At 38.1% G+C, this 13640-nt stretch overlaps 1 protein-coding gene across 2 annotated transcripts in view; it reads right to left on the bottom strand.

The window, feature by feature from the left end:
• Positions 1–4964: 4964 nt before the first annotated feature.
• LOC121861411 overlaps positions 4965–13640 on the bottom strand; it is a 38451-nt gene continuing 29775 nt past the window's right edge. For both annotated transcript variants that reach the window (XM_042359101.1, XM_042359102.1), the window contains 5 exons: positions 11227–11312; positions 9336–9475; positions 7960–8640; positions 7382–7568; positions 4965–5740 (listed from right to left, as the gene is read on the bottom strand). In XM_042359101.1, the coding sequence (XP_042215035.1) occupies positions 5506–5740; positions 7382–7568; positions 7960–8640; positions 9336–9475; positions 11227–11312 (1329 nt within the window). In that variant the 3' untranslated portion in view covers positions 4965–5505. The remainder of the gene's footprint in view (positions 5741–7381; positions 7569–7959; positions 8641–9335; positions 9476–11226; positions 11313–13640) is intronic.

Genomic DNA, 13640 nt, shown 5'->3' with positions numbered 1-13640 from the left:
GCAATACAATGTTGAAGGGCAATTGGGAGGTGAAATGGAGGTCGACAGAGAGAGTGGAGTCTTTCAAGGCAAGTTCTGTTTTGTTTGAGTGGTTTAAATCACATGCCAACCTTCACAGCCTCTATCTCATGGGTGAAGCAACAAGTGCAGATTGTGACGCTGTCGCTGCCTTCCTCCATATCCTGAAGGCGAAGATTCAGAAAGGAGGATACAGCCCCAAGCAAGTTATCAACTTTGATGAAATGGGATTATTTTTTAAGAGGATGTACTGTACTCCTGTACCTTCATTGTTAAGGAGGAAAGGACCGCTTATGGATTTAAGGCTGTCAAGGACCACCTCACACAATTGCTTGGAGGTAATACTGAAGGAGATCTCAAACTGAATCTGCTCCTTGTCTACCTGTCAGAAATGCTATGAAAACTCAAGGTTTATATTAAGAAGCTTCTACCAGTCATCTGGAAATCAAATGAAAGGTGTGTTGATGACGACATTGTGCCAGAGCTAGGTGGCTGGCTACCTCTCCAGTAAGTGTAAGGAGTACTGGGAGGCCAATAATCTCACTGTCCATCACAATCCTACTCATCCAACCCATGAACCAAGGAGTGATTTCATGTTAAGGCTTGACACCTGCACCAAACAATGGATCAACTGATAAAAGAGACTTGATGGACATGACAATCTAACAATCAAGGAGTTCTGGTACAATTGGAACATCAATAAGGCAATGGACAATATCTCTGAGTCATGGAAGGAGGTTCAGCAATCAAATATATGGCCGGAGTGTGTGCACAGGTCTTGTGGGTTTGACCCAATTGATAAGATTTGTTGAGATATTATGCAGCTCTACCACCAGGCTGGCTTTGACAAAGTTGACCAGGAGGATGTTAAGGAATTCCTTGATAGCCATGCAGCCATGATAGCTAAGCAATGAGGGGATAACACTACTGTGCCCCAAAAAAGCCCCAAATGCAGCGAGAAGGCACCACATCGAGCATCGGCTTCAATACTATCAAGAAATTTATAAATCAAAGAAGCAAAAGACAACAAAATATGATTACCAGCTGCTTCAGGGTCCAAACTCCCAAAATGGTATAGCCTGAATCCCCCAAACCAGTTTCATCCACCTCAGGGGTCACAGTTTTTAGAGCCAAAATCATGCCATCCTCCCGTGAGTTCAGACCTGCCACTCCAACCACCGCAAGTCTGTCAAGTTCCATCACCACTTAGTGGCCTGTGGGTGGCCCTTACTACATAATTTAGGTATGATAACTTTCACCTTTTTGCTACTTTTCTTTGCCCTTAATTTTAACATTTCCATTCAAAATTTTGATGTGTGAGGGAGGTGCTTTCATGTTGTACAGCAATTTTACAAGTTGACCCTTATGAATATTTATATAGATGATATACCCTAGCTTTCACTTTTATGCCATTTTTATTGAACATTTATTTTACCATTTTCATGCTAAGTGTACGACAAATGGACTACATTGTGGAGTTTAGGTGCTTCAGTCGTGTGGTGTTGAGGTACTTTATAATTGTGATTTTTGGTCCTATTTAGGTGAAAATCTCCACTTTGACTGACTCCTGGAATGTAACCTCGTTGACTCACTTGTTAGAACATGTTTGGTTTGTGATCATTCACTTGGTGATCAGGGTTTCAGGAATGCAACCAGATCATATATCAAGGGATGCCTGAACTGTCTTCTTAATGGAGATATTATTTTTCTTCCCAGATAATAATTACCCGGTATGTGTCACCTCTCTTGCACACCTGAGATCTGCATGTCCCCTAACCTCATCCAACAATACTTAACCTAACCCTACCAAACGTAACCGAATCAACCTTAACCCTACCTAACCTAAGCCAACCTAACATGTTCTATATTGTACTTCCTTGTATAAAACTGCCGCAACAACTCCAAACCTGAATTATGATATGGCAAAGGGTTTAGCGAAAAACAATCAACCATCGACAACAAATAGTTTCAAGTAATGTTATTTTATTTCTTCACGACTTCTATTTTTCATAAGGTAAAGGAAACACATTATACTTTTTAATTTCTGATTCAATTCAATATATCACAGCATTTATTGGTTGACATCTTAGATATAGAAACGACAGGTTTTTAAATATACTGTATTACCAAGATTAAACTACAGTAATGAAATGGGCACTTGTGATATTTTGTATTCTAAATAAAAATTCAGTTACCATCTTTACTGATATGAAAATATTTAAGGAAAGTAGTTCAATTTCTCTTCTAATTAAATGTAAGTCAAAAGACAAAAACTACAGTAAGGTTTCTTCAAAAATAAGGATCTGAGAATGATTGTTGTATTGTATAATGCTATTTCAGATTACCATAGATATAGTTCATCTTCATTCATTCATTCATTCATCAGTAACTATTATGATACATTAAGTAGCCAAAGCAAATATATTTTCACTTTTTTCTCTCTGTCATTACATAACTCATGAGCCAAAATTAATATTCATGAGACTTGTTTATGTATATTTGTTTTTAGCCAAGTCAAATTGCACCCTCCCTCTTTTTGTGAGATTAGCAGAGCAGAAAATAATGTAACCACAGTAATTGGTAAGGTTCTCTGTTCTCCATTATGCAGTATCAGAAAAGGAGACTGAGTGTATGGCAACTAATTTACAGGTTGTAAATGTTCAGCTGAAAGTTGGGTCTATTTTACGTACCTTATTGATTTTCTCTTTAATTGTGATGCCTCACTCCTCTTGGTAAACTGGTCCCCTGTTGTCATACACACAGACAACAAGTACCACTGAGGAAACAACATTGTATGATTGGCCAACCAGTGAGAGACATATCATAGTCCAAACAAACATGTTACATGAACAAAATCATTGAGAAATTAATGACAAGCAATTTAATTGAAATAAAATAATTCTTCTGACACCAATGTTACCTTTTAAGATACGTTACATGTGCATAATTTCCCATTTTGTTTTATGTTTTTGTCCAGAAATGACATAAAAAACTTTGTACTTCATACACTCCCAATTTTAATTACCTATATATTGTTTTAATCTTCAGTTATGTTGTCAACCCCATTGTATTATGGGAACAGAGAACATGGAGTGTTTGCATTAACTGTTTAAGAATAAAAAAACTCTATATTGTGTTATAAATTATTTAAAATCTGAGATAAAGGATTGTTTTATCTATAAAGATCACTAATGATCATATCAACCATCTGTTGTACTGACACACTTGAACTGATTTTATTTTCATTTGCTCATAAAAACAGTAATCTGCCTCTGGATTAATGAAAACTTCTACTTAAAAATTTATTTCATCATAAATGACAAAATTTATGTATTCTTAATTGGTCAAAATATATTTATTTTTATTCTAAGGTGTAAATTACTGTATAGCTAAATGGCCATGTATGCTAATGGTGACCATTCAAAATAACAGCTAATGACTGACAATACTGTAGTCTATCACTTAGCATCAAAAATTAATGTATCAAAGTAAGTGTAATTTTCATTAATATACGTGTATTTTGTAATCCTAAGCTATATTAAATGTGTTATTTCAGTCAGCTGACACATTGATTATAGGTTATAAACATACACAAGTTGAATATACCACAAACATCACAAACTTGCCATATATCTATCACTATATCCATGATGAGCTCAGTAAAATGATAGATCTTCACTCCTAACATAAACTTAATAAGCAAAACCTCTCATTTCACACATGAGAACATCATACAGTATTTTACTTATATCTATACAGTACACTTATGAGAACATAGAAATTTTGATGCAACTGTCCATTATTTAAATTAGTTTTAAAGAAATTAATGCAGAGATTCTGTACATTAATTTTTCTGTCAACTGGTACCAAGTAAACCTAAACTACTGTACAGTCTCTACTGGAATCTGATGCAACATTGTTTTTTGTGTGTAATTCAATCTATTAGTTGTATCTTTATACCCATCGTGTTTGTAATTGAACCCAGAAGTTTTACCTGGGAACTTTTTTGTTATCCTCATTGCCTTCCTGCCTTTCCAGACTGACTGACTGGTATAATAGTTTTCTGAGTGATATTTTCCCTACTTTATCCTCACTAGTAGCTATGGCTCTTTGCCACGTGTCTAAAACACTTCCAGACATATTTAACCTCCCTCAGGAAATAGTGAAACCTCGATATAATAGACTTTTCATCTGTACATATAGTTCATTAGATGGAGGTTTCACATCTAACAGACCCTCGATATAACAGATTTTCCTCTCCAAATACTGTTCAGTAGTCCATTAAATAGAGGTTTCACTGTAAAAATGAGAAACTCCAATGACGTTGCTTGCCTCCTGTCCTGACATGGTATTTTCCCAGCTCACATATTAGCTCTATGCAACCAAAGGCCAATTCAATGGTCAGTCTTGTTACCCCTATACTTGGCTTTTATCTTGAGGTCTTTACTGTCTTAATTACACTCCTTGGAGTAGATAAACTAGTGGACAGTTGCATCACTTTACATTAGAAACAAATTTAGTCATCATAGTTCTGCATTCTGAACTATGTAACCGCAAAGTTTTAGCAATGCCACTATCAAAACAGGCTTTGTAGTTTGTTCCACAAATATTTCTGATGAAGCAGTAAAGGCACACACAAGATCACACAGTACAGTAATATTAATCATGTTTCTCTTTCATAGTACAGTACTAGTCTCTCAATATGAAGAATGGTTGGGAACTGGAAAATCCAATTACTGTACTGTAGTATATAGCAGTGTTTTTCAAACTTTTTTATACTGCGACCCACAGCCAGAACAACAATTTGAATTGCGACCCATTAAACCTAAGTGTAATGATATGAAATGAGTAAATCAAAGACAAACACTGCTCTCCTTGCAGTTGCTTCCTAGACTGTGGAGTGTACATTACAATAACCAAGCCTAAATTATGGTGCATTTATTTTTATTTTCTTATTTATTTTCGCGACCCATTTTTATTTTGCGACCCAATTTATTTATTTCGCGATCCACTGAAGGGTCGGGACCCATAGTTTGAAAACCCCTGGTATATAGGATGTAAGAATGGTCTGAGTTCTCATTGACAGTTAAGGCAACAAACTTTGCACTCAAATACTAAACTTTATGTTGTGAATGGTAAAACATGCAAGATACCACTTTAACACAAACAACAGCAATGATAATATTAGTCTATTACTCACAATTTTGTTTTTCTTAATAGCCATGACCCTGTACTGTATTAGGATTCTCACATATTACCATCTTTGAAGAGATTAGCAGAATAGTAACACTTGCATGCTTTACAAGTACAGTATTGTTTCAAACAGACCACTCGAGTGAAGTTTATGCCTTAACTTTACCATTAAACTTTCAATTTATTAATGTACTTATTCATTTCAAAATAACATGACACAAGAAACATTTGACACAGCACTCAACAAAACTGGATCAGTGTTATTTCTTGATGCTGAAATTTAGAAAGATCTGTCTATTTAGGGTGATGCTTCAACTTCATGAGTTGTAATTTCTTGGGTGAGAGCACACATTTGACTCCAGCAAGTTCCCTAATGTTACAGATTCTTTTTCCCTCACCAACTTTGTTTCTGCGGTATGTACACTGAAGGAGGTCAGGCTCATCACCTCTGCATTTGAAATTATCTAGTATGATTTTGGAGGAGGACAAGTCACTGAGGGTCTCACTGTGAGGTGCTGCATGCTCCACCCTGTTGGAAATGAATAATATCTTTAATCACAAAGTTTGGAAACCATTTTAGAAACATCCCTATAAAAACCCTAAACTACTGAATCTGAGAATTTATGATTGATAATAATACATGGCAAACATACCATACATAGCCACACAATCCCATCAAAACTCTTCTTCCAGTAATTACATGCCAGTGATCCCTTTACAGTTAAATTTATTTGGTATTAACTCACTGATCACTAACTGCATGTTCATGTAAATGTCTTTTAACCTCACCCAGTCATTCTCCCATGCTTCTCATTCGTGTTGATAATTTAATTTCAATTTGTCACAGATCACTGAGGGTGTAGCATGCAACTGGGCTTACTTAGAAGATCAGGTCATTGTGGGAACGGAAAAGTCAGAGATCAATTCAGCTGTGACATCACAATATGGCAGCAGGTTAAGCACACACACCTCCCTCCTTCCTTTCCATCATATCGCTGGATGACAAACCTCACTCATTGAACATGTACAGGGAGGTGGCGTCACACAGCACTTGGCAAATTCCTGTCTGTTTATTTTCCTCTCAAAATATTAACTGGACTTAAAAAAAAATTGCTTGTCTGGCCCCTCATCCAGGTTGCTGCTATATATAATATATATTCTGAGTGTGTGTGTGTGTACTGTATGGCCTTTTACACTTATATAGTTTTGAAGAAATATGGTAAGGAGGTGTGGGTAATCTTGGGGTTGTTCATGCACTGTCTCTTGTACCTCACAGACTTCAAACCTCTCTGTCCCGTATATACAGTACATAGCTGAGTGAACAATGTATGCCTACTGTAAGCTAGTGTATAGAGGGTGTGTGTACAATATACAGCTTGTATACAATCCCTCCTTCATGGAGGGAGAGCAGAGTGACAATTAGCAACATCTTACACAGAAGATGGTATGTGTACAGGTCAAATGAAGGCTGTTCCATATCATATCTCCAGTAGCATTTATTTACTACATTTTTTTTACTTTATCTCTGTTATGCACTGTTGGCAAGTACTGGGTATGCACTGGCTCTAGAATGTATCTGAACCTGTACTAGTGTTGGTGAAGTCTGACTTTGAATGAGCTCACACTCAGAACTATCACAACTCTGAAGCAGATTACTGTAGTCCAAGATTTCACAACTCTCATACCCCAAAATGTTTGCCCCAGCAATTTTCTGAACTTGTGGCATCTTCAGCTTGAGGCTGTAACCTTAAGTGGGCAGACATCTGCCAGTTCCAGGTGTGAACACTTGGCTGAGTTATATCCTCTGAGGTGTTTATAGACTTAAAATGCAATTATGCTTTTGTCAAGTGGGGATAGCATTTTGTTTCTATTACTGTGGCTCCCTTAGTCCTGATGGTCCATGAGTTACAGCACATACAGTACATATTACAACACACAAAGATGCCCTTGGTTATATCCTACAAGATAAGAATAGATTCAGAAAATATGGAGCAGATGAATCAGGATATTTGCAAGCGTTTGACAGGCAGGAAAATAGGGTAAGTTGATATGATGTGGGGAGGCCTCAGTTCATATTTACCAAACACATAATTACATAAAAAAACAAAAAAGAGAGGAAGAGCAATTGAGAGATATAGAATATTTAACTAGGTATATCCTGGCAGCTCACCTTGCTGTGGGGTGATGGTCAAACAGTACACGACAGGCCACTTGGGCTTCCTTCTCTTTCCAAGTGTCCTTACAGATATAGCTCTCCTCGTCACGCTGCAGGTCCCAGACCACCAACTTCCCTGTCACTACCAGACGTTCTTCTACATGTTTCTTTTGCAAGTTTGTTAGATAAGCTCTTGAGAGTTCTGAAAAGTTTCATGAGAAATATTTTATGAGTAGGTTGGTGGAGATATTTATTAAGAATACTGTACAGTGTACAGTATTGGGATCCTATTCGTAAGTATGGGTGTTCATAAGTCAGGCACCCACTTACTGTAGTAATCATGGTAAAGTGTACTTCAGTAATGACCAACATGTAGTTAAGTAGGGATTATATTCACTTTAATAATGACAATGTTTAATTAAGAAATAAGAATATGTAATATACTAATAGCAATACTGTATGTACTTATGTAATAATATGTCCAAAAACACTGGACATAACATACTTAAGTACTGTAAATTTAAATAGTAAGTACTGAAATAATGAGACATATGTAGAGGAAGTTACTCAAGTGAAAAGTATTGCAAACTTACTCAATTTTTTCATTGGTTGTGGGTTGCCGTGTAAGCCTCTGGTGATTCTGGAACGGGTTGGGAACCCATTCTGCATCATGTTCATTATGTCTCGAAAGACTGGGTTATCTGGGTTGATATTTCCTTGTTGGAACATATTGAAGATATCTGCTGGGCTTAAGTCATTGGACCTATCTGTTTGTGGTCTGTTGGTTGTTGTTTCTTGTCCCCATCCCCTATCTCCTGAGTTACCCCATCCCCCATCTGAACTATCCCAGTTGTCTGAGTTATCCCATCCCCCATCTCCTGAACTATCCCAGTTGTCTGAGTTACTCCATCCCCCATTTCCTGAACTACCCCAGTTGTCTGAGTTACTCCATCCCCCATTTCCTGAACTACCCCAGTTGTCTGAGTTACTCCATCCCCCATTTCCTGAACTACCCCAGTTGTCTGAGTTACTCCATCCCCCATTTCCTGAACTACCCCAGTTGTCTGAGTTACCCCATCCCCTATCTCCTGAGTTACCCCATCCCTGATTTCCTGAATTATCTTGTCCTCTTCCCCTTCCTCTTCCTCTTCCTCTTCCCCTTCCTCTTCCCCTTCCTCTTCCTCTTCCCCTTGGACAAGAACAAACTGCCACCTTTTCCCACATGTAAAAGCCAGTGACTGGGCACTGTTCACCTTTGTAAATGCCTTCGTTCTCTGGAAATGAAACCAGAAATAACAGTAAGGACTGAAAAGTGAACTGTAGGTCATATATTAATGAATCAACCAACACCCGGGACAAGCAGGTGCACTCTTCGCTGCGAAACAACACGGGCCATAGCTATTGCAAAATATTGGGGGGAAATAATGGTTATCAAACTCGTCTGAAGTCGTGTTTGGTTCATTCATGATCTAACTCGAGCAAGATTGTGAAGCTTAATGCCATAGCATGAACTTCTCTTTGAACTGAGGCTAGCAGTGTGTGGGCCCCAGATATCGGTACTTTTTTTCTGCAAAATCCATATATTAACTACAGTAGTTGGATTGTGGTTTTATATGATACTTTATTCTAATAAAAATGATGAATAATTTTAGCTGTGTTTGGGTGCTTTAACACAAAAATAAAGACAACAGCCTCTGCTCAAACTTTTTTTTCTAAGAGTTACAAGAATATTTTCTTTTGTTTTTACATCTACTGTATATGTAATTTTTTATATTATATACTGTATACCGGAATAGTTTCTTTTGTAAAATATGCTTATAAAATACAGCAATCTCCCTAATCCAGAGTAATTCTGATTTTATCGAAAGTGTCCAATATCTAGTTATGTTATATCCATGTACAAAGCTACCCTGTACATCAAACTATTTACTGTATATTATCACATTCACAAAATCTGATGCACACTTACCTATCTTCCAAAATACAGGACTTCGTAGACCTTCCTTTAAGGACATCATAAACTCCTGGAGAGGTTTTTGGAAGAAGTCCTCATTCTCCTGTAGCTCCATCAAGTTTCCTTGCATAAGCACCACGTCTTTTTGTGCAGCTCTGTGGAGACAAACACACCAGTTGAAGATGGGAGCAGCAGGGGGGAAGGGATGAGGCAGTTCAGACCCAGTTTCTAAAGGTTTATATGATGAATATTCCTCATAAGTGAAGCTGTAAGAATGCAACCAACTACTGTACTGTTCTTGACTTGAACTAAAACACATTTAAAGTTCAAGAATATCAAAATTACACTGTGTCTACCTCAAATAAATACATTCACTCAGAGCTACTGTTGGTAGATAGTATTAAGGTGTAGATATTTTTGGGGTAATGATTTTTCACCTAAATTTTGTCCTCAAACTAGTAGTCTCGATGTCATTTTGATGTTACCATATTATTGGAATTTATTTTTATTTATCTCAGTTTATCAATAATTTTAATATAATATGCCCGGATAATTCGCGGATTTTTATTTTGCTGTCCTCTATTATTAGCGGATGACACCCTGGATGTAACCAAGAATGTCTGTGGGTAGTTTTAAATTTGCCGGCATTTTTGCGGCTGGGACAGAGAACCATTCGTTCTAGAGACAGTAATTTCCTTTACCTATACCTGTATTGTAAATAGATGTGTGTGTGTGTGTTTCCACACACAAATATACAGTACAGTATACAGTACAGGTAAAAGAAATAATTGTCCTAAGGGCAAATACATAAAGGGAATACACATTTCTTTGTACACAAGTAAAACTGTAACCCCCCTCCCCCCGATCAGCAAATGTTATTCGCGGATTTGGTGATTCGTGGCCATTTTGAGAACCTAACTCCCACAAATTTGAAGGGCCAACTGTATAAACAGATCTATTTATTTTCTGGAGAAAATTTTCACATGTGCTTTGCTTATATACATACTGTACAGGGTGTTGCATAAATCCTTTGACAATTGTTCTCTGTGAAGTGGTTTATGCACCACCCAGTACATGTGTACAGTATTACGGTCATGCACAGGAGAACATTATGAGAGAATTATAAGGAATTTACTTATTGAATTAATTACATACAAATTAAAAGTCATTACAGGTACACTTAAGTGAAATAAAAAAATAATCATTATCAATACTGTATATCACTAATTATCTCTTCACCATTCTGACGGCCTCTTACAGTACACATGAATTAAAAAATAAATGAAATCACACACTGGGCTCTTAACACTTCAAATACATCATGTGTAGTAGGATACATGTACAGGGTAGTAGGATGCTGACATTTTATACATTTATTATAGGGGAGCTGACTCTTCCAACATCTATCGCAGCAGGACGCTGACATTCACCATCCATGCAGCAGGTCACTTGGATTTTTCACACGTTACTTAAGGTATGATATTCTGACAATTACTACAGCCTTTATCTCGCAAATTATGAAGTTCTGTACTGTACTGTACATAGAACCTAGCCTATGAGGAGTGACAAACGCCATGCGAATGTTGGTCGTTAACTTCACAGTTCACTCCTATTTGCCAAACACTTTATGCTGGAGAGTGATAGTTAAGTCTATTTGAATTCTGAAGAAAAAAATCAAGTTAGTCTCTGAGTGAAGACATTCTGAATGAGTTTCTTCTTCATGGATACTGTTTTATACAAATTTATAATGACATATTTATAGTTTCTTTCTGTGGTTCCTTTGTTTTGTAGAAATTTATAATGCTACAGTATACTCATTGTTTCTTTCTGCCAACCAGTCAACCATTCATGCACAAACATCTCAAAGGTAAACAATAACAATTAGCGTTCATATACGATGGATCACCTGAGACAAAACATCTCCTTGGTAGGGTTGGGGCCGGGCTGCTTTAACAATGAACATGGTGTTCGTGTGGTCACCATCTTAACCACCTACGGAACAGGAAATTAGAGCATTAATTAAAATATTGGTATATGTTTTGCATACATTTGTAACTGATACTAACTTATTTATATTAAATTTGCATGGCCAGGTTGTTGTTTATTTTCATTTTAGGTGCATCAACTCCAAAGGATAATTGGCAAAGAGTATAAAATTCACAAAATACTGTGCTGTATTAAACACTAACCTTCTTAATTCTACCTTAACCTCACCAAACCTAACCTTGGTAATGTTAAGGAAGCAAAAGTCATCTTCAATGTAATAGTCAACTCTACCACAGATGACCTAATATGCATGGAGTTGTAAGAAAGGTAACATATACAGTACTAGGCTCTCGCCAATAACGTCTAATAGGTGCCTGAAAAACGCCTTTATTAGTGAAAACGTTATATGTGTGACATTAAAATACATGTAAAAAGGGTTTATTGGTGCCGCCGCCCCAAAAATTTCACCCATTTTTTCCCCTTTGAAGCCCTCCTAACACTTTTTGTCAGCAGAAACAAAAAGAATTGTTATTTAATCATCAAAATAAAGAATTTGAGTAATATAACACTTACCTTGGGGGAGTTTTTGAGGTGCTTGGTGTGATGATTGTTCCAAGGCTGGGGCATGGAGGCTACTGTGTCGAACCTCTGCCCACTCCCCTGGCCCCATATCCATCCCCGTCCCCACACTGGCCTCTCGCACCCGGTTCACTCACTTCCGCTAACACTTCATCAAACCCCGCAAGGTCAAAATTTTCAGGCATTTCCCCAATGTCATCAATGTCTTCATCAACTTCAACCTCTCTCTATTGGTCTTCCTCGGCTGGCCGGCTTTGTAAAAGAAAGCGAGTGATGAGTGACTGCTGCCGGGCATTCACTCGCTCGTTGTACTGCTTCTGGTATTTTCTTGAAATAGATTTTACAAATCCAATCATTTGCTCCCTTTCACCTGAGTCAATCTCAATGTTTTGGATCATCTCTTGAAGGCTGGTACAGACACCCAATAAGAGTGACAGCTTCTGTGTCGTCACTTTCCTCTGCTCGGTCTCTCCTGCATCACTCGCTGCATCACCACTCTCACCACCTTCTTCATCCTTCAGGAGATCCTCGACGTCATTTGTGTTACCTTCTTGCATTAGTTCTTCTAAATCTTCCCAAGTCACTTCTTGAAATCCTGGGGCTAGGTTACTGCGGACGGTTTCCAACACTTGGTTCATTAACTCTGCTGTCTCTTCGTCTCGGCAGACTTGAGTTGTGGCAGGAGTGCCGACCAGGCATGCCTAACGGTTGCTTTTGTAGTATTTCCCCAGGCTTTTACAAAGAATTTGACTGCCTTGCAAATGTTATAATTTTTCCAGAAGGCAGTAACGGTCATTGTGGAGGTTGCAGGTACACCAGGTGGAGCAGGGATGGCAGGGTTTGCAGGTGAGCCAGGTGGAGGAGTGGAGGCGGAGGCTGTGGGTGAGCCAGGCAGAGCAGCGGAGGCAGCGAGGGGAGGATCCTCCTCCTCCTCACTACAGTGACCCCTCGGTTAACGAACTCAATCCGTTCCAGAAGGTCGTTCATTAACCGAAAAGTTTGTTAACTGAAACCATTGTTTCAATGGGTTTTTGGGTAATTGGTTCCAGCTCACTGAAAATTTCCTAAATTCAACAAAAATGGTAGAAAAGTTCACTTACTTTGAGGTGTGTATGTAGAAGGCTCCTGGATGATGATGATGATGATGGGATTTAGAATGGGGGTGGAGGAGAAGGAAGAAGAGAAGGCATTGGGGTGGAAGAGAAGTCACCCCATGGCCCATTTCACCCATAAAATTTTAGCTCTCTTGGTGTAATTCAAGATTATTTTCTTTAAATCAACACTGCACTGCATTATATATTGTCAATATGTAAAATATATTTCAAAATGACCAATAATTTGCTTGGAAACACAGAAAAAAAGCGTTTAGTTGAAGAGAGTCTCAAGCAAGATGTTACCTCCAGTGAAAACAGAGAGAGACTAACGCCTGTTTGCTGTGTTAAGAGGCTGGATGGCGCGCATTAAACTAGTCACTTTCCCTAGCCCCCACAGGCAAAAACGCAGAAACCATTATTGACCACCGAGCCTAGCAACCACTGGTTATAGAGGCGAAAATCTCACACGTGGGCGCAACACTATTCCACCGAGCGTGTGTGTGAGAGTGAGTGAGGGGGAGCGGACAACTACGTCATCAACATGGCAGCAAACAAACTCTATCTTTGATGCGCTCTGACGCTTCCTGCAAAATCTCCGTTATTCAAGAGAATCCAGACGTTATTATCAAAATGGGTATCTATTGTAACTTACCGTTATTGT

Source organism: Homarus americanus, unplaced genomic scaffold, assembly GCF_018991925.1.
Source record: "Homarus americanus isolate GMGI-L3 unplaced genomic scaffold, GMGI_Hamer_2.0 scaffold24260, whole genome shotgun sequence".
NCBI classification, from domain to species: Eukaryota; Metazoa; Arthropoda; class Malacostraca; order Decapoda; family Nephropidae; genus Homarus; species Homarus americanus.
This window is presented reverse-complemented; position numbering and strand designations above follow the sequence as displayed.